The sequence below is a fragment of the Denticeps clupeoides genome, chromosome 9, assembly GCF_900700375.1.
Source record: "Denticeps clupeoides chromosome 9, fDenClu1.1, whole genome shotgun sequence".
Taxonomy (NCBI): Eukaryota; Metazoa; Chordata; class Actinopteri; order Clupeiformes; family Denticipitidae; genus Denticeps; species Denticeps clupeoides.
Window position 1 is genome coordinate 6,010,418 of NC_041715.1, and position 22,145 is coordinate 6,032,562.

The 22,145-nt window shown below is 45.8% G+C and overlaps 2 protein-coding genes across 3 annotated transcripts in view; one reads left to right on the plus strand and one right to left on the minus strand.

Annotated features, from left to right (window-relative positions):
- wnt6b (wingless-type MMTV integration site family, member 6b) lies at positions 1–14,837 on the minus strand. Its single transcript, XM_028990830.1, has 4 exons — positions 14,607–14,837; positions 11,490–11,710; positions 3,755–4,062; positions 1–2,691 (listed from the first exon to the last, which is right to left on the minus strand). Exons 1-4 carry the CDS (start codon positions 14,738–14,740, stop codon positions 2,230–2,232), a joined length of 1,125 nt encoding a protein of 374 aa, XP_028846663.1. The 5' UTR covers positions 14,741–14,837; the 3' UTR covers positions 1–2,229.
- Positions 14,691–22,145, plus strand: part of chpfa (chondroitin polymerizing factor a) — a 14,191-nt gene continuing 6,736 nt past the window's right edge. The window contains exon 1 of one of the 2 annotated variants that reach the window (XM_028990829.1): positions 14,691–14,831. Coding sequence is in view for 1 of the 2 variants with exons in the window: in XM_028990828.1 (XP_028846661.1) it covers positions 19,992–20,266 (275 nt within the window). In the remaining variant the exon portion in view is untranslated. Of the gene's footprint in view, positions 14,832–19,831; positions 20,267–22,145 lie in introns of those variants that run through there. The other variant, XM_028990828.1, reaches the window with a different exon arrangement.

Sequence of the window (22,145 nt, forward strand, 5' to 3'; positions counted from 1 at the left end):
TTTAGGTTAAAGATGACTTTATTCAGCCATTTTTTTTTTTTTTTATGAAAAAATGTCACAACTGTGTTTGGGTCTACATTGAACAGATGTAATTTCCAATATTGTATTTTAGTTTTTTTCTTGTAATTGCATCCAAAATGACAAACTCTACACATCATTTAAAAACATTCTTTAAAAAGGTGCAATGTGTATGCATTGCAAAATTGAACCCTGTATCCCATTAAAACATCAGTGATGAAGAATGGTTTTAAGTCTAGCATATTGTCTTTAACTAACATTCATGGTATGTACTGCCATTCCCAAAATGGAAAAGATGTGTATTAGTTTGGTCTACTTCAGTGTTAATTAGCTTTCTGCATACATGTTAAGAATAGTGTAAAGTTCAATTGAGGAATAGTCTTGCACTGACCACTGTGAATACTCAAGATATCTTGTATCAATTCCAAAATGCTTTGATTATTTATTAATGGCCGCCATGATGCAGCACCATCTAGTGTTCTGGAGCCCTGGCCAACAATTCTTCTGGTGCTGTTCCGAGTGCCAGAGTTTTGACGAATGATCTAAAGATAGCTGGGTCAGTATGAATATGCTGTCGTAAGCAGCATTTCCGAATGAAGACCACATAAATTGTTGTGCCCATATGTTTTCGTACACCCTTTGAAATGTAAAAACTGCATCATGAAAAAAATTGCTTCATGTTTTATCTTTGGCATGCAGAAAGTCACTGTGGTTGATTAGGAATCTCCATAAATACTATGACTGTTTCCAGCATTCTGGTATTAAATTGTTCATGGACCTCCCTGCATGGAATGTTTAAGTAATACATTTTATAATAGTTTCTGTCTTTCCTCCACTGTCACATTCCCCAGAGGTTCGCGAGAACTTCTGGTTATCTGTGATAACCAAAAACCTGGTGTGTCTTCATCGACTATGACACTTGCGTCCTCATGCCTGCGACTGCAGGACACCAACGTCAATATATCAGGGCGCAGCACCGCCTTGAGCCTATTACTATGATTATATCATAGTTTCCACTTCAGTATTCATTTATGGATGTTTTGCAATGGTGAAGACTTTCTGAAATCACTTCTACATTTTGCTTCCACGGTGACATAGTTCATCGCCGATGAACGTGATTGTGTGACTGTAAACAGCTGGAATGACATCGTTACTGCAAGAATTTCGCTCAGCCAATTACAAAGCCTGATAAGAAAGTAACTGTGGTGTAACAGAATGCATACTATGTTTGGACTGCATGCTTCTGATTGGCTGGTAGTCCTACATTTTAACCTTGTTGTGCTGGTCAAACCGGCCTGTCCATTATAGCCTGCTAAAAAAGCATCGGGTTGGGGTCTAGACTGTTTTCTATTTAAAAAAAATTATTTTCCACAAAAATTTGTCAAGGCCAAAAGAAGAAACCTACAAATCCAGAACAATTTAGTTAATGACCAGTTGAAAGTGCACTATGACTGACCTGTATATTAAATATCTGACCTGAAATAGTTTTATTGTTTTTTTATGACATATAATGGAATGTTTCAACAGGTGTCTCTCTTCTATGAGTCCCTCCTCAATTTACAAAACTAAAGTTTCATAAAAAAAATGTTTATGTATGCTTATATAACTCCTATATTAAGTGCTTTTAAGAAGATGGTAGGCATATTCCTCATGAATATGAGTAGTCTTGTTGAAGATAAATGCTCATAAATAACAGTCTGGTAAGTGTCAGCCCCACTGCATAGATATGGTTTTCCAGAATCAATTATGTAATCAATGCAAATGACTGATTTCTATCCAGATTAGTAGTGTTTTCTTCAAATATGGAGTCACTGAATGAACAATTATGAGATTTTTTTTTTTATATAGTCTTTCACTTTGAGTGACTCAACATGTATTTTCATGATTTCACAATCCCTGATATAGACAGGGTGTGTGTTGTTAACTGGTTAACTGAGTCAGATATCAGTCTGGACTGGAACACACCACAGCATGCACTCCGCAGCACGTCCAAGAATGTTCTGGATACAGCAGGGGAGCTGAGAGGAACACTCCCTCTCTCTCCGCCTGTCTCTTTTTTCTTTTCCCCCCTTTTCCTCCATCCGTCCAGAGATCATACGACTTTAATTCGGTGGCTAGAGAGTCAAAAAGGGACGAAGCTATCATGCCGGGTTCCCACCGAGCCCTGGTGACCACCTCCATAACGAGGGGCTGTACCGGCCAGTGGCAGAGTCAGTGGCAGAGACTGAGCTCCTTCCGCACCATGCACTTCTTGCACTGCACCACGCAGCACCAGTGGAAGCGGCACAGGCAGTTCTCCTCGAATACCACCGTCTCGTCCCGGTAGCCGCGCTCGCAGCACAGCAGATCGCAGCCACTCACGTCCATGGCCGTGCTGTTGCACATGCGGCCGCGGGTGCCCAGAGAGCCCGTCTTGCGATTGGGCAGGCAGAAGTCGGGCGACTCGGCCGAGTAGATGAGGTCCTGTTTGTCCGGCGGCTTGATGTTGTGACCCACGGGGATCAGGGTCTTGCCGTCGTTGCCGCCCATCACCTTGGAGGCGCCGTTGAAGCGCTCCAGCAGGCGGTCGCCCACCTCACGAAAGTGAGGCATTTTTTTCCAGCAGGTCCTCAGAGTGCAGGATCCAGACAGCCCATGGCACTTGCACTCGGTTCTCATATAATTCTTCACCGCCTGTTGCAGAGACACCAGAGATGGATGGTTGAGATAAAAGCAGACGCTATTCAGAAGGAATTTAACCCCCCCCCCCCCCCCCCCAAAAAAAAAAAAAAAAAAACACCCTCAGAACACCCCCCCCACCCATTCAACCACCCCCTCCTTGCCTCTGGCCATCCTTCAGCTCACAAGCACCTTCCTAGACGAGAGACTGTTCATTTGTGAAGCTGTTTTAATAAGTCGCCGCCAAACTGCATATTGCTCCTTCAGACGCGAGTTAATGGCCGGATAGCGCGAGGAAATGCTCCAAAAGGTCTTTTCTCTGTCTACCTGGCCACGCCCCTCTCGCCCTTTTACCTGCATCTGACCCCAGGTGAGAGACAGTGACCTGGCTCATGATGAAGCAACACCGTCACTCCCAGAGTCCTTGGCAATTTCAGGACCGTGACATGTAATTAACATTCGCGCTTAAAAGGGCAGATGTCCTCTGCGGCTAAGTCCTTAAAAATGAATATTGCGAGGTTGCCCCTGGCCTCAGGGGCCCCGAGAGCCGAAATGCCGCTCGCTTTGTCTCGTGTCCTCGATTCTTGTCAAAAGTATCATCTTGCAGGATTACAAAAAAACCATAGCTAAGGGCTGTCTTGTGCGATACAATGGATAAAACGGGCGAAAAGTTTAGCTTGATGAGCAATTCTATTGTGTCGGACAATTTTCTGCCTTTCACCTCTGGCCCCTTGGATAATCTCGGCAATAAAAAAAAAAAAAAAAAAGTCAATCTCGGAACGAGGATGAAAGGATGCTGGGGGAAATCGTGTGTTTTTTTTTTTGACGTGCACTATCCGCTCATTTAGGCTAGACTATCGGGCGGAGATCTGTGCGGGCAACGCAACACAAGGCTGTACATGTAACGCCTATGCTTCAGTGCAACAAACATTCCCGGAGCCGATAAAAAAAAAAAAATTAGCTTTTTTTTTTTTTTGCTGTGTGAGCAAAAAAGCTTTAACCAAATCTTAATATAGAGGACTGTCCATTAGGCCAAGGACGTGGCGGACACGTCCATTAGAAGGGTTATTTGCCGTACCAGTCGGCCGGCTTCGTTGTTGTGGAGGTCGATGAGGGTCCTGATGTCGCTCTTGCCCTTTTTCCTCCTGGCGTCCATGAACTGTTTGGATTTCTCGTAGCCGAACTCCACGTCGTCGCCACACCCGCCCCACTCCCACTTGACCCCCTCGGTGGCAGCGCCCGGGCCGGTGGGCGGGCGCGGCGGCGCTCGCGTGCGGGTGGCCTCGCAGCCGCACTGCAGCAGCTCCCCCATGCTGCAGGCCTGGGTCACCGCGTGGGTCACCCCCGCCGCCGTGATGGCGTACACGAACGCCGTCTCCCGGATGTCTGTGCAAAAACACACGCGGACAAAGGCTTGTTAGGTAACGTCTGCTCACCAACTGCTTTGGCAACGCTCACAGATAATGCACTTTGTGCCAACACGCACACAGAGGACACACCGGAGAAAGCTCTCCGTCACCCGGACTGACAGTGATTGTAGGTGACATTGGGCACTGATACGGCTGGCACGTCCGACATCCCACAGCTGCCGCGCTATTTCTGTAGGCCGGCTTCACCGTTCTCACAACAGCATGAAATATGTCCAGTTAAACTCGCTAGAACATTCCCAATCCCCCCAAAAGCTCCCTGTATCTGGGCGCTTAGCGCTGGATACGGAGAGGACCTCCAAAAGTGGCATTTCTCGCTCGGAGCAAAGAAAACAGAGCGAGGCGGTGCCCCTCGCCGCCCGAGAATTGATGACTGTTCTGGTGCCGGAGGGGCGGAGCGTGCAGTCACCGCCGATGCCGGCGCCAACTCCGCATCGCATCATGCAATGAATGGGATTCATTATGGAGCCCGGACCGCTCGCCCAAATTAGTCCCAGTTGTTTGTCTGCACGCCCTGCGTGAGAAAGCACCTGAAGTCACCTGTCCCCAGCAGGCTCCACGGAGCGTGCTCACTCCCAGCTGTTCGACGTGAGGGGTCCCGCGCCACGTCCTGTGTCCTCTGTGCCGCTTTTAGAACAGGCCGCTCATATAAAAAAAACGGCCGTAACATTTTGACTAACTTGAGCAGGACAACGGGTCCGTTGTCACGCGTGTCACAAATGTCACCGGGCGGGATGAAGGCCGGCCGCGAGAAGATCTCATTACACAGAAAACAGATGAGCAGGTGGTCCTGGAACAGAAAAAAGGCCCGAGTTGAACACAATTGGACAGAGCGTACGGGGGGGGCCGGGATCAAACAGGCCGAAGAGCGTTCAAACTTTAAGAGAGTTTAGAGCTGCATTAGCAGTCCATTCTGCACGCACATGGGTGCAGCGCGCTCTGGAGTTTAATGTGGACCACGTGGCTGAGGAATGTTACAGGGTCGGTGACTGTCACAAGAGTTCACCGACGGATGGACGGACAGACGAGACCATTTTTTAATAGATGCTTTTTCCCTTCACTTGCCTTCACAGTCTGCATAAGTCTCGTTCTGCAAACTTCTGGGGATGATTGACAGATGACTGATGATAGTTTAAGAACGCAGTTATAAGAACATCAACTACTGAAAGACATATAATGCTGTGATCTGAATTTGTCTGTAAGTATATAAATTGTGAGTTACGTGCATTTGGTCTGTAAAAAGACCATGTGGTGTGGGAGAAGAGAATAGAGTGTGTAGAAAAACTCTTTCTCCCTCCACACAAAGCACTGTATTCAACCACTCCAATTTGATGTTACCTGGCAGAAAGAGGCATGGCACAGTAAAGGTTAAAAAATGAACAGTTTCTAATTTATTAACACCGGTAAATAATTATTGTAGTTACATGTGAATATTGAATGTAAAAAGGTACCAAGGTTACAGAGAAAATAAAAATGAGAAGAAGAGAAGAGAGAAGAGAAAGAGAGGGGGAGAGAAAGGCTCAGAAGCCTTCCGGCTTCCAATGGAAAACCACCCCTTTTTCCACATGTGAGCAGACCATTATACCCCTGGCCTACAGGAAGTTGTCACTGGCCTACAGGAAGTTGTCACTGACCAATCAGAACCTGTTGTTTCTGATGTCACGCCCCCAGTGCCTCCCATTTGGGGAAGACAAAGAAGGTGGGCGGTCCTGACGGCTGATACTTCACACGTTGCCGTCAGACAAAAGGCATGTAAAACAGGGGTGCCGAATCTTCACCCACAACCGTCGACACAGGAATGTCACACCTCCCCCTGCAGACATCTGTTATGCAAGGCAAAAGCAGGCTCCCGTGATGTCCATTCTTACAGGTCGATCAACACACACTCACATCTATTGTTGTTTTTGGCATCCTGTGTTCATTTTAATTTTAGTCTAGTCTTTGCGTCAAGCTGACATTTTAGTCTCTATTAGTCTCAATCACTTCAATACTCATTTTAGTCTAATCAAGTTTCAGTCGAATAAAAAGTTTGAGCATTTTAGTCATATTTTAGTCCGAATTATCCATAAGTTTTTTGTCTAGTTTTTTATTTCATTTAAGTCAATTGATTACATTTTAGTTTTAGACAATGAAAATTGTATTTTAGTCTATTTAAAACCCAGTCAATATAGTACAATTACCTAGTAGAACAGACAATAACCACATTTAGTCAAACCCATTTCATAATTAAAACAAGGTTATCTAATTATTATATTATTGTAAACTTATAGACTCAGGAATACACTAGATCCATTCCGGACCACACATTCTGTTTTCCTTTATACTTCATTGTAAAGAAAGTGGGTCCAAAGATTTTCTCCCAGTCATCTGCTCACCATTCAGAATTTCAGTATCCTGAAATCTCATTGATGCCATGATTGCATATTGTGGAAGTGACGTCATCTCTGCAACCGGATGGGAGATGACATAACAATGCATTTAGAGTTCAAGAGGAAATAACGTTTCAACGTTGTCAATAAAAAAAATGAGACATTTTAATCTAGTTTTCTTCTTTTAAAACATTTTAGTCTTATATCAACAATATTACATTATTTATTTTGTTGTAGTTATTGTCACATGACCAGCATTTACGTCTCATCTCATCATCATCACGTCAAAAAGGTTCTTTGACAAAGATATTTCATCATAAATTTTGCTAATGAAAACACCACTTACATCATTGTTAGTTTGTAGTGTAAACCCAGCCCTAAGGTTGAAGCAAAAACAAAAAGGTCTTTCTATGACTACAATTGTCCCTATTTCCGGCCGAGGGTGGGCCCTTCCAAGATGTGTGTTTGTTCTTGTATTCAATGACCACACAATACAATAGTCCAGTGAGTGTTCAAATATGCATCACTGAAAGGTTAATTGATTGTCATTGTAAAACACTGCAGCACAGCACATAGTGACACAACAAAATGTGTCCTCTGCTTTTAACCATCACCCTTGGTGATCAGCCATGAAAGGCATCCGGGGAGCAGTGTGTGGGGAACGAAGGACTGGATTGAGAAACTAGAATCCCTTCATTGGGATTTCATGACAGTGCATCCTGATAAAGGATCCTTCCATGACACCTAATTCCTGCAGTACAGGGTAGTATTCCAAAAATTTCAAGACCATCAGGGTATTGCTTCTTAATGCTTGTTTTAGTTGATTCTTATTTTCGTTTGTGTGTACTATGTTTAAAGGCTCATGACCACTAACAGAAGATTTACAGAAAACCTAAGGCGAAAGCATTGACAACCCTGCTTATAAGAATTTGGGTGATCTTGTTTCTGACCCCATCACAGTAATACCTTAATTGAGGAAAGCAGGCCATGAAAAGCGCCCTGAAATTCTGTTGATTTCACCTCCCTTTTATATTTTCCTCCGAGACACAAATTCCAAACAAATTTCTGCCTCTGCCTGTGTCTGGGCCTGTCTGGAAGAGGACCTGATGCCAGAAGGGGCTTCTACAAGAATTAGCAAATATTTTTTTTAATATGCCATCGTGGAGTCAGTGAATCATGAACGGAATGGAGCGACGGTCGGCCCTGTGCACTCCGAGCGCAGTGGACCAGGCCTGACAGGTGTGGATAATTTTGATTGATTTATTTTGCCACCATGAGCTGCTGTTCGGAGGGCCGTCACCTCCTCCAACTCATGGATCCCGTTGCATACCTGACATCCATCCATATTAACTCGACATGCACTGGGGTGGCATGAGTAATCCCCCAAAAATGTCTACCACGGCTTTTAAGCCTCTGTTGCAGTATGCATGTAATTGCTTCATAATAATGAATGCATATCTTTCAAAATGCATTGTAACAAAATGATATCTCTGCAATAAATTACTAAAGCAAAAAAATTATAAATTATAAAGCAAAAAAAGTATATCAAGAAAAAATACTTATTTTTCATTATTTTTATTTACTTTATTTTACAGATATATAATAGATTTTTTTTCTTGCTTTTGTCGCATTTCAGGGTAAAGCTGCAAGTCCATGCAATACTCATATTACTGCATATCATGCATGAAGGGACAATTTAATGGACATTTTGAAATTGCACAGCATTAAACAGCAGTGTTACGGAACCATTCATTAATCCCACAGGAGCATTGTGTACATGTAGTTATTGTGGAATAGAGCTCATCCCTGAGACTACTGCACCCTGTGGCCTACAATACCACATTGAATGTAAAACTAAATTTTGAGAAAGTACTTAAAAAAATAAAAATTCTGGTTTTGTACCAGGTGCAATTGCCCAGCACATACCGTCAGGTGTGAAACAGGATTATACAGAAGAAACAAGAGAAATGATCATCTTAAATCCTGGAACAACTGTCTGCCCCAGGGGAGTGATGTGTTTTGTTCTACAGCAGCGCTGTGTTACCTGATACAACCCTGTCTTTTACACACACACACACACACACACACACACACACACACACACACACACACAGACACACCATCTCTCCCCCACTTCAAAATAATGGAGCCCACTATCCTCACCATCGAATGCTGCAAATACAAAACACATCTGCTGTACAAATGGCCCATGTGAGGTCAGGGGAATCTGGGAGATTTACTACTAAGGGACAACGTGAGCTTGAGAGATCTCTAGAGGCACACATTTTCAATTAAGTACAGACTTTTCCAATTTTGTTTGGGAATTTGCAGTAAATGTCTTCATTTTGAAGCTAAAAAAAAAAAAGCAAAACTGGTCAAATCATGAAGCAAATAATGTTGTCGTTCATCATTGTTTCAATGCAATTAGAAAATATGTAATAAAAAGTTTCCATTTATCATCGGTGGTGAATAAAAAAACTCTGAAAGTCATACTCAAGCCACCATATTAATGCTCTATAATAATACTATTATTATAAGCATTATTAGGACCATATTGTCTCTGTGCATTTCGAATGACAGCATTAGAGCCCAGAGACAGCATGTTAAAGCAGCCAGCAGGGCTCCCAGGAAAAAAATCCTGGCATTAAGGACGCCGCTCCCCAAGGCCAACACAACAACAGCTTTGGTTTATATATTTGAATAGATGAAGAAATAGCCCCCGGTTATTTATGCACGGGGAGAAATATGCGAGCGGCTTTTTTTGTAGCCCGGTGAGCGCATGAGGCAGCAGACCTGTCTTTGCAGAGTTCCCAGGGTTGACATGTGGTCATTAGAGGTAAATCTTGATAATTGTGGTAAATACTTCAAAACAGAGGAGCACTTAAGCTTCACCTATAGACACGGAGGAATTTATGATTAATTTCCACGTTGAAGAATCTGTTGTTTTTCTTCCCCCGTGCTTAAGCTGGCTGGAAGAGATGTGCGGGGAGTCATGTTGCAGTCCGTGTGGAAACATGTCTCTACTGCAACCACAACATTCACGGCAGCTGCATGCATGGATTCAGTTTATTATCTTGCATTGGGGGGTGGAGTCCATGCACTGGTCAATGGACTGGTCAGCCAACCAATGAGAAGGGATAAAAAGCATATATCCTGCCCTCTGCTGGTTGCCAATCAAAGAACAACACAAACACCATTCAGTGGAGCGGGAAAACCATGATGCCACCCATGATGCCACCTGCCCAAACCAAAAAAAAAAGCAAGTGCCCTGAGGAATGGATTGAGATGTTTTTGTCACGTGCAAAGAAATGAAACTGTGAATGAAACTGAACTTTATTGCTGAGGCAGTGGTGGCGTCCCCATAATCAGCAGGTTGCAGGTTCGAATCCACTGAGCAAAGCACTGTCCCCACACACTGCTCCCCAGGGCGCCTGTCATGGCCGCTCACCAAGGGTGATGGTTAAAAGCAGAGGACACATTTCACCGTGTCACCGTGTGCTGCGCTGCAGTGTTTCACAATGACAATCGCTTCACTTACTTAACTTTACACCATAAGAATTACGAATGTCTCATCATTTCAATGCAACCAGTCCTGGTGGCTGGTATTCTGGTGGTGGCTTGATAGCACCATGGAAGCCCTCCTCCACAGGTATTACATATGTGGTATGCAGCAAGTTTACCAAACAGAAGATAAAAATCTGCTACTTAACAAAATACAAACCTCTCATTGTCAGGCCACAGCGAAGAGACCTGGAGATCAAGCCATCAAAGGTGGGAAGAGCGCAAAATAATTGTGAAGAGCAGCAGCCCCAACATTGGTTTTATTACTCGCTTCAAAGGGCCCTAGAGATAAAGGACCGTGCGGAGCAATTTAGAGGACAATTTGAAAACCGGCCTGGTCCAGACACAAGAGCTGGCCTTGTTCAACTGCGAGGCGGGGACCGAGTCTGGAGTTAAAAATGAGGGCACCGGTCGTTGGGTCAAAGGTTCCAATTCAGACATACCCCCTTACCTCACCCCAGACACTCAGGAGACACTTCAAACCCAATGAGGGTGAGGTTCTGGTCGAAGAAAGACCTTGGGTTTCTTTTTTTTTATTAAAACTAAACTAAACCATTCAAAACGTCTTTATATACATATTTGATGGAGCTGCTTCTGACAGCAGGGTCTGATCAAGTCCCAACATTGGTGTCTTTTCTTGGCCGTTGCACACTTTTTCATTTAAAAAAAACGTACACAATACCATGTTAGCTTGTTTGTGTGTGTGTGTGTGTGAATAAGAACATGAAAGGGCCTCGAGTTAGCTGTAGCCTGGACTTGGCTTTCATTCCTGATCAAAAGATATACGGTGTCAGAGATGATCTTAGAGGAGGAGCAATCATTTTCCCATTGTAAAAAAATTATATAATGGACATTATGTAATGTAAATAGAGTAACATCATTATATTTCACTCTTGGGTCACGTGGACCACTCTGAGCCAAATGTATCGCTATAAAGCCCATAATACAGCAGGATTTACAGGACAGCAGTAAAAAGGGCCCGACGTTTCGTTTGTTATGCACATCAATAAATCCAAAGACATTAATGTCGCTCATCTCGCAAAACAGACATTCCTTCATTTTACATCATAATTTCTCTATAATTCAATGCATGTAGCTTAATGAGCCTCCCCTTGAAGACCCCACAGCCACGCGTCTTCATCAGATGTCTGATGGTGGTAGTAGGGTGTTAGTAGCCTAGTGGAGAACACACTCGACTGTGAACCAGAAGACCCAGGTTCAAATCCCACTTACTACCACTGTGTCCCTGAGCAAGACACTTAACCCTGAGTGTCTCCAGGGGGGGACTGTCCCTGTAACTACTGACTGTAAGTCGCTCTGGATAAGGGCGTCTGATAAATGCTGTAAATGTAAATGTCTGATGTCCCCCCTTTATGATAAATTTTCATCTCTGATGTTAACCCACATGCGACGGCATCAAACGCAGGCCTGCAGTCGGCGAGCGTTCGCCCCTCACCTTGTTGCAGGATTTTGCCAAAGTACTTGTTCTGGCTGGTGCAGTTCCAGCGGCGAAAGCGGAACTGGTACTGGCACTCGCGCACGCCCAGCCTGGCACCCTTGGCCACCTCGCTGACGATCTCCGGCTGAGTCTGGCACAGCTCGGCCTGCTTGCCGGCCAGGCGCTTGGTCTTCCTGCAGATGCTGTTCGGGTCCATGACCAGCGGACTGCCCACGGCCCTGCGGCGAGAAACACAGCATGTTTTCACAGCGCCGTGGCCCGTCCACATCTGGTAACGCTGCCTGTGCGGTACAGAGCGCGGCGAGTCACGAAAGAAGGTCACGCGTTTCTCCATAATTCCATACCGGCGCAACACATTAAAATGGCCGTGGTGGTGCATAAAGGGGGGAGAAGGTGTTTTTATTCCTCCTTTCGAACGTGTCGACAGATGGATGTTTACACTCGGGTAAATAGTTTATTCCAGTTGGTAATGGCCGCTTCTCGTGATGTAATGTGAGAACGACACCGTCCTCCGCGCCTCTCTGTTTAACGACGGCGTCCGTTTTTATCATTACACAGCCGTCCGTGGGAGGGACTCTGCCAGAAAACCTCGTTGCGTTGCGTTCACCCCTGTCGGGGATAATCTTTCAGACTAATAGCATTCATCTGCCGCGCGAGTTTGTTTTAAGAAGTCAGCGGACGCTCTTGCCAATCCCCGCCATGGCGGTCTGATAAGACGTATGAGACACCAGATAGCCGCTTTCTCCAAAGTGATGCGTCCCATCTTGATTACTCTCACGGTGCTTAAACATAACCATTTATATAGCGGTGGTCTTAAGTCACGGAGTATTTACAATAAGCTTAGGAAAGATGGATCATACCCACGGAGCGGCGGGAACGCCATAACTAACCGTCACGTGGCCCTCCAGACATGCAGGGTCTCCGTCGGGCCCGGGCCGAAGGACCTGGACGGCCTCCTGCCACCTATTGTCAGTGTATTGACGGGGTTTCCACGGCGACCTGGAGGAGCAGCGATACGGCGCCTCGCGGAGACCCATGATTATCCGACGTGTCGTGGCCTCTGCCCCGTCCCGTTTGAGAATTGGCTCGTTTCGAGGCGGCTCACGAATTGCGGAAGCACGTTTTTACAGCAGGAGGTGTAGACTCGTAAAGACAGCGTTCCTGCCCAAAGTCCTGTTTCATTGTCACGGGGTGATGAGTCCCATGGAGACGAAAAAACCCCCCCAAAAAAAAGAAAGAAATGCGTGCGGCCAGAACTGGGGGAGTAGATGGAGATCTTTGTCGGTTTTAATCAAAACCAGTCCCGGCCGGGAGGGACCCTGGGAGAAAACGAAGCTCCCCAGATGTGTCTGCAATGGGCGGGAATCTGGACGCTGAGACAGGGACCCCGCGGTCCAGATAAGGGGCCGGCATGTCTTTGTTCAGATGTGAGTACTTCCTTTTTAATTCATCGGTGCGGGTGAAGCTCCTGAACGCGATAAGGAAGGACTGGGCCAAATCATAACACGCGTAAACAATCTGCTGCGTGAAACGTCATTATGAAGAAAAAAATGAAAAATGGGGCAATTCGGAAAGCTTAAACGACTAATCACTGGCAATGTCCTGCGATTCCAACTGGTCCAGGCGAGCCGTCCTCCGCCCGACAGCCTCGGCCCTAGATAGGTGCCCTTTTCGCTTCGGGAAAAAGAGTGAATCTCATCCTCCTTAATCCCCAAAGTATGCTGGATATGAAGTCAGTCACGACAGGGCCGGAACACAAAAAGGGTGGCTCGGGTTCGGTCCGCGCGAGGGCTCCGACACTAAATCAAACGCCGCCTGTCACACAGGCGTGCAGGGTCCGAGGACCGGCCGGGGCTGAATGTGAGGTTCGTTGCTCCGGCTTCATTTGCGCCATTTTGGACCGTCACGGGCGAAATATGACGACCACAGCGATATCTTTGGTGGTCCAGTCGCCACCGACAGTGATTACTTTACGACAGTGTCAGACTAGACTGGATCAAAAGCCCCAATTAGCACAGCAGCCAAAAACCAAGGAAGTCCAGGACGGGGGACATTCTTTGCAAGGATGAGAACGGAAGCAGAGGCCAAATGAGCAAAATGGACCGACCCCGCGTTGGCGGTGGGCAGGAGGGCTCCTGAGGTCGCTGCTGATTTGGTCATCAAAAAAAGGGTCAAAGGTCAGGGACCGTGGCGGGCAGGAGTGTGTGGCTTTGCGCGGACACCCGTCGGGCGCCAGGCCTCAGAGTCTGACTCCGGGGGGGCAGCCGTGGAGGAGGGCGCTTAGCACAGGCGCTCGTGGGCCGGGGCGTTATCTCGAGATGTCCAATCATCTCGGCCCGTGAACGCCACCCTGTCCGGCCTTATGAGACGAGGAACGTGGGCAAAGGACGCAATGGATTGTTGAAAGGGCGCCGTGGTGTCAAACTGTGAGTACAGGGGTGGTGGTAGCCTAGTGGGTAACACACTCGCCTATGAACCAGAAGACCCAGGTTCAAATCCCACTTACTACCACTGTGTCCCTGAGCAAGACACTTGTCTCCAGGGGGGGGACTGTCCCTGTAACTACTGACTGTAAGTCGCTCTGGATAAGGGCGTCCGGTAAATGCTGTAAATGTCAACTGGGGAACCCTTTTTGCATTATTTGGTGTTTATGTGCTTTCCTCCTCCCCTCCCTCCCTTTTTTTTTAAACCGCGCTCTTCAGAATGCTCTACAGAAGATCGTTTTATGATGACATGCGTTGCCTCGAGGTCCACCTAAAATTCCAACCCTGAGCCCCCCTAAATGTCTCTGCTGTCTCCACGGGCGAATCACTTATCCCCCCGATTCTAATAATAATAATAATAATAATAATAATAATAATAATAAAATAAACAAAAAAAAACTACAATTACAAATACGAAAAAGCAGAATCCAGCGTGGAAAAGCGTGAAATAAACTCCATAATAAAGTGGGGTGCGCGTTGGGTGGGGTGGGGTGGTGTGAGGGGGGGTGTTCGGCTTTCTGGGGGGGGGGGACATAACAGCGCGCGCGCTTAAGCGACCCCCCCCGCGCGCGGCAAAAACAACTCGCTCGCGCGCGCGTGCGGGTCGATTTAATTGCGTGACATCACTTACCACCACAGTCCGATGATGTTGACCGGGCAGAGCAGGATGAAGAAGAGCGCCAGCTGCGTCCGAGAGAGCGGGATCGTCATGACGCCGAGCGGAGCCTTTAATCCCCAAAACGCGACGCTTTCACGGCGGCGCATGGAGTGGGTGGGTTTCAGCACCCCTGCAAGCTGCGTGGAAAGCCCTCCGAGGTCCTCATCACAGCGGCCGGGTCATCCGGAGAGGACCGAGGTAACTTTTCTGCATGTTATTAAAAAAAAAAAAAAAAAAAAAAAATCCAATTTGTCGACAGGCGGACGCCGGGATGGAACTCGCAGCCTCGGACGCGACTTTAACGGAGAAGAAGAAGAGGTGGTGGGGAGAGAGAGAGATAGAGAGAGAGAGAGAGAGAGACAGAAAGCATGAGGAGGAGGTGAAGGTGAAGGGTCCCGTGGTGCCGCGGTGGTCTCCCGTCCCGTGCCGAGGCAGGTAGGGGTCCGAGGAGCGCGTTTTCCCGGCTCTTCAGCGGCTCTGCTTCTCCTTCTCCTTCTCTCCCCCCCACCCCGCGGTGAAAAAACGCGCTCATCTCCCACCCGGCGTGACGTCCTCGCTGTCACTCACTTAAAAAAAAAAAAGATGCCAAGCTAGGACGAGGGGGGGGGGGGGTCCACACGTGACGTGATATGGAGGTGTTGCTGCAAGTGCAGAGTTGTCATAACGAATCATAACCAGCAACCCCGTCCCATGTCTCATTTCGTCCTAATTTCACCCTTCACTCATCCTGGGGACGGAGGTTTATACCTGCACCACGCCAACAAGGGGTGTTAGTAGCCTAGTGGAGAACACACTCGCCTATGAACCAGAAGACCCAGGTTCAAATCCCACTTACTACCATCGTGTCCCTGAGCAAGACACTTAACCCTGAGTTGCTCGAGGTGGGGACTGTCCCTGTAACTACTGATTGTAAATTGCTCTGGATAAGGGCGTCTGGTAAATGCTGCAAAGGTAAAAAAAAAAAAAACTGGGGGGAGGCCGGTCACGGTAATTTCATGCAATGAATTACATTTTTTGAACCCCCAATTCATCGAGCTGCTTATGCATTAAAGGAAATCCACAATTAAAACGTGATCCCAGCACGTCTGCCACGGGCAACCACGGGCAACCACTGCGCCTGACTTGAAGAAGTTTTTTTTTTTTTTTTTTTTTATCTGAAACCCAAGCCCCCTTGTTCTCCTGTACGGCCCCGAAGATTTACAATTGCATTCCGACACAATGATGCCATCAATCACCTCACGCGGGGCACGAGCGCACTGTTAATATCCCCGGCGCAGCGCAGGGCCCTGTCCGTATATTTCACCCCAGCCCCCTTTGATGGGAGCTGGGAGCAGGGAGAAGATCAGATGAGCCATTTATCTGCTATCTCACGGCCAGGTCTCTTTGATTCCCCGCCTTTGTTTTCACTCCGACTTCAAAGGGGCGGCGTGGTGGGGTGTGGTGGGGCGGCGGGGAGGGCATGGGGGGTGTGTGGAACAGTTTTGACTGAGGCTGCAGGTGTGTTGCGGATAGTAGCGCTTCAATTTATCATTACTTTAAAGGGACGAAGAGATAGCTTGCCAGGCCCGTGTGCCATCCTAAATGCGTGCAAAACAGCAATCAAATGAACACACACACACACACACACACACACACACACTCTCATGACGTCAATATTAGACAGTGGCGGAATCTAGACGAGGCCTTTCACGCATATACTGTAAATACATTGATGGAAAGTAAGATCTTTTTTAATTATATAACTGTGTAGATAACAGATACCTTGTAGCAGATTCATTGCTGATTGTTAGAATTTGTCAAAATAATTTTCTATTTTTTAATGTTTCGTGTCATTAATATAGGATATATTGTAAGAATTCAATAATGACAACCGTCGCCCTTTATTGGTAATATTAATTCATTTTATTTGTATTTAGTATATACCCCAAATCACTCTGATGGAAATAAGCGAGTCCCAGATCCTTAGCTTTGGTGGGCAATGCCCGAAGTGTATGAGTTCCAGGGTATCTATACCCAGTTCTAGATAACCCGACTTTAATTGGAAACATGGCACGAACGTTCCCACTTTCCTACCCCCTCCCTTGCTCTCTCTCTCTCTCTCTCTCTCTCTCTCTCCATGTATGTGTGTGTGTGTTTTGTTTGGGAGGAGTGACTCTTCATACTTGGCTTACACTTTATGGACAATAAAGATCCCATTTCAAACTACAGCAGGGTGTTAGGCCCAAGGTCCAGGCTGAGCATTCCTTGGACACAAATGTCCAAAGGCCAGCATGTGTCCCCCGCCTCCGTTCAGCCACTCGTCCCCTGTTTTATCCCCTGTTTTTTTTCCCATGATCAACTTCATTAGCTTCAGGCATGTAATGCTACAAAAAATACGCTGTTTCATTTTCTTAGGGATTATCATATGACGGGATTAGCATTCCCTTAGCACACAATATCTCTGAATGCTAAATAAGTAAAAAAAATAAATAAGGCTAAATCAATACCACATGACTCCGATGTGCCATAACCTTTTTAAACAAGCCACAGTCATTTCTGGAATCCCCATGAGAAGTGGAGTTCATGGAATTCCTTCACCGCTGGCAGCGGAATTCTATTATAAAACATCGACATCGCCACACGCCTTTGGGCTCCTCAGTGTATTACCTTTATGCAGCAGCATGCGTTGTAGATGAAAGCGTCAATTTCATAAGAATATGCATTTTTTTTTGTTTGCTAATTCAGAATTTCATCTTCGTCAGATAAAAAAAAAATCCTACAACAAATTCACACCTGTGAACCCCCCCTACTTACACACACTTACACACTAACCACTAACTTCCCAAACCTCGACCACCTAAACTGCTATCTAACCACCAAGCTGGAACCTGTCTTCTCTTATCTCACTAATCCTCATCTGCTGAAATGAATCTCCCAACCACGTAAATGTTCAAAATGACACTTTTATTAGGCTACATTTGGCTATTTTCGTTACATTGGCCACCATTTACCGCTTTTTTTGGAAACAAGAGCTAAATGGTCGGTACGGATCATCGAATGTAAACAGTTTTTAAACGTGATTTTCCAAATTGGTATGATGAGATAAATGAATGGCATTAATCTGTCGTCAGACGTTAGTTTAGCTAAGGTATGGAAGATAGCATCATGTTTGAACACATGAGGTACATGCTTTTGTGTGTGCTGTCAAAACTAGCTTGGAAAAATGTAGTCCCGTCGGTCAAAGATCGCACTTTCTCCTCCGGGGCCTTCACTGTGTTCGCGAGAAGATGGTCCTGGATGATAAAAGCCGCCCACTGATCACCCGTATGATAAACTCGGTTCCCCCCTACCACAGTTCTCAATCACAGAGGCCTGTTTGATTACGCCGCACCGTTCTACAGAAGGCAAACCAAAGACAAAAAGCAGCACAGCAGTGAAGAAACTGCTTCATTGTATTTAAATGAAACTGGCTGGCTGAATTAGAGTAGTTTTTATGTTTATGAAGTATGTATGTTATTCAGCACAGGACACAGGAATGATGGTTTGTGAGTATGTGGCGCCCCCTAGTGAGAAATTGTGGGTCTGTTGGTGACGGAATAGTGTAAATATATTACCTTTGCAATACACACTCACACACACACGTGTATATATATGTATGTATGTGTATGTATGTATATATAACATATATAAATACAATGTATATATATGCTAGATACAATGTTCCTCCTAATGTATAATTTCCCAGTTATTAAACTCTTATTATTTTTTTATATCTGCTCTGGACATTCACGCGGGTTGGTGACTGCTTTATATAATCGGTTACAGCGGACATGTTTAAAAGAAGAGAAAGGAGAGAGGTCCTGTCAGAAACTGGAGAGGATTAAATCCGAGACCCGGGTGATCCAGTTTCCCTCTTAGATCAGGAAAGAGTAGCTGTCACAAAAAAAAAGAAGAAACTGGTGCTCCCTCTTAAAAAAAAAACCCTGTCCTAAGGTGAGCATGATAACATCTGACGGCCTTATGACTAGTTACAGAATCACCTGAATCACCTCAGGTCAAAGGAATTGGATAAGATTGATCTGAGTGTGTGCCTATGTGTGTGTGTGTGTGTGTGTGTGTGTGTGTGTGTGTGTAAGAACCTTGCTGCTCTGCATAACTCAACTGGTGTTGATTTACATTTTGAATATAGTTTGTAAGTGAGTCTGTGTGTCAATTCTTAATGACGTTATTTAGTTGTTTGTGTGTACAGTCACATGTTGCAGTTGTGACTGATGCTGATTAGTTTTTTTTCCATTTTTATTCCTTACCTACAGAATAAAAAGGTACCACTTGGTCAGGAAGTAGTAACGAAACGGTGTGTTTCAATTCTGTTCGTAGTAGTGGCTTTCATCTCCCTATGTCATGCTGCAGGCAGGCAGTGTATTTCCTGGACACCACTACACACTCTTCCACCCACCTTCCATGCAGCATGGGATGTGGGGGTAGGTTAGTGGGTTTACACACTCTCATATAACCCAGAAGGCCACAAAGTCACAGGTTCAAATCCCATTTACTACCATTGTGCCCATGAGCAAGACACCACACCCTGAGTGTCTCCAGTGGGACTGTCCCTGGTTTTTTTCATAAACAGTGGAAATAATAATATCATAATGAAAAAAAGTTCGACATGTTTTTGAACAATTGGCTCCAAACGCTAAATGCTGATAAATGCTGTAAATGTAAAATGCTGTAAATGCAAACGCGTCTGTCTGGAGTGCAGATCGGCTCTCGGGCGCCCCCCACTGTTAGACCACGAGTCTCACACGTAAAAAATAATCGTTAGAAACGCGCACATATTCACATACTTATTGCAAAATCATACAGCACGGCCATTTACGTTTTAATGAAAAATATCTGAAAATGTCCGTAATACATTTTTTGAATGCGTGAAAACATGTACGGCCATACGTTCCGTATTCTGCGTCGCACCATTTTGCCCAGGCATAGTGAATTGGATTTGGATTCTAATTGTAATATCTGACTCGTTGCTCGTTAAACCGTCTTGTCTAAAAGTAGGAAAGAGGAATTTTCAGATTTCCCACGGGATGGTCGCCGTCTAGTGAAATACTGGATTATGATTCGCATGATCTCTGTAGGTAGAGGGTGCAGGGTTATTATTACTCTCTCTCTCTCTCTCTCTCTCTCTCTCTCTGCCTCTGACGTCTTCGGGTTGGGGGCGGAGCCTCGCCGCCCTGACACGTAAGACACCAGTTGAGAAGGAAGAAGTTGGGGACACTTTTTTACTCTTGGCGCTACACTGGTGTAAAAAAGAAAAACCCAAAAAACAAGCCGAACCGGGCCGAGGTGCGAATCGGGTCGGAAGGAGCCGCGTTTTACACCATGAGGGTCTGGAAGATGACGTCTCTGCTGCGGCCCATCGGCCCGGTGGTGGTGGGCATGTCGCTGGGACTCACGCTGAGCCTCCTGAGCGTCAGCTGGGTGCGGGACATGTGCGGCGATCCCTGGGCGGACGCCGAAGGCCTCGCCCGGGCCGAGGACGGGGGTCTGGGGGTCGCCAGGAAGCCCAACTCGGTGTCCGACAGCGAGGAGGACTTCCAGACGCGAGTTATACCCTACAAGCCGCCCGACAAGAGCCCAGCCAGCCAAGTGCTCAGGTGAGAAGTCCCGTTTTACTGCTCCGCAGAGACCCGGAGACGGAGGAGAAAAGTGCCTTTCCACATCTCCTTCACTTCAAAGTAGCTACAACGAGTGGGTACAAGATACAACAAAGCGATGCAAGTTGACAAACCACACGGAATTTTCCGTGGTCCGACCCAGATTCTGCGCAAGTTTCAGCTGGTTTGAGTGGATTTGTTAATCCAGCCATGACACCCGTCCCGTCCCATCCCACCCCATCCCATCCCATCCCATCCCATCACGCCTGAGAACATGGATGGTCTGGTCCATCCCAAACTAATTGTGCTTCGGCATTATCTAGAAGCGTTTTGAGGATTCAGATAATAAAAGCTGTGGTGAGAAGTTTTCGATGTATTATGGACGAATGCAAAATTCGGCTGGGTCAAAAAGGCGAATAAAAAGAGCGAAAAAGAGGGGGTTGAGGAACCGTTTGACAGCATGCCAGGCTTTTGAAGCACTCCGAGCTCAGCTCTCATTCCCGCTTCTATCAAGGCCACCAAAACCCGCAAATTTGCCCAGATCGGCCCTAATTCTCCTGATGTTTGACATTTTTACTGGCCCACGTCCACGTGTTTTTCTAAGTGAAGTCGTTTGCTGAGAAAGTGTGTTTCCTTCCATCTCCTCACTGCTCAGTAATCAGGCTCGGGTTTGGCGCAAGTCCACAGCCAGGCACTAAATAACCTTGAGCTTGTCATCCATTTAATAGTTTGTCACTTTTACACTCAAGTTAGAAAATAAAATATGGTTAAAATGATAATAAAAAGACATATATATTGTCTTTTTTTCCTCTACCAGGAAACAGATAATTGCAACAGGAAGTAAACGCAGAGGACGTTGCTGTTGAACTTGCTCGTCCACATTCGGCTGTGTAAGCAGGATGCGTGTGACTGATCATGACATGTTTTTGGATTTAGAATATAATAACAATGTTCTAATGTGAATTCTCCTTTTAAAAAAAAAAAATCCGGAACACAGGGGAGGCATAATGGATGCGCCGTCCAGGCGTACAGAGGCAGGAGGATTGTGTATCTACACAAGTGGCCCAGTGGCTAAAACTGGGCTTTGATAAGAGCCATTTCAAGATAAGGATTTGTCACACGCTGATGTTAGTTCCCCTTGGGAAGTACAGGAGAAGCTTTCTAAACACATGCAAAGTAATCCAATAGGATTTCACATTTTAATACGCTTTTGGAAAAACTAAAATTTTTTTTAATGTCCAGTGGAACGAACAAAGCAACCTGTTCGTAGCTGCAGCTATAATTATAAGGGACTAATGGCCAAAATAATTCCTTGTTTACGATTTATTCATTTCCAGATTCATTATTTGTTACTGCCTAGAGTAGAGTTACATTAAACCATCATGTAAGCCATGCAGTCATGTAAAATAGGGTCTATTCCTTCACACATCGAAGTTTGTCTTTGGGCCGTACAAGTCAAATTCAGGGACGTGGGGTTGACCCTGTGTAGATTTTTGTGATAACATCCACCTGCGCTTGCATTACTGAGACTTGGTGTAAGAGTAATTCTGCTTTTCTAACTGTACTCTGGAAGTTTTGTATTATACACACAAACTCACAAGCTACCGGTCAAAGGTTTGGACACACCTGCATTTTTTAAATGATAAAACTAAACTGAATACACTGGACTATGAAATAACACGAGGTTATGTAATAAACAGCCCCAAAAATGAGCAATATCGTAATATAGGACAGTAGTGGACGAGGCAGGTAAGGAAGCGGAACCAAAGGGTTGCGGGTTTAAATCCCAAACCGCCAAGGTGCAACCGATGTCCCCTTGAGCAAGGTACCGTCCCCACGCACTGCTCCCTGGGCGCCTGTCATGGCTGCCCACTGCTCA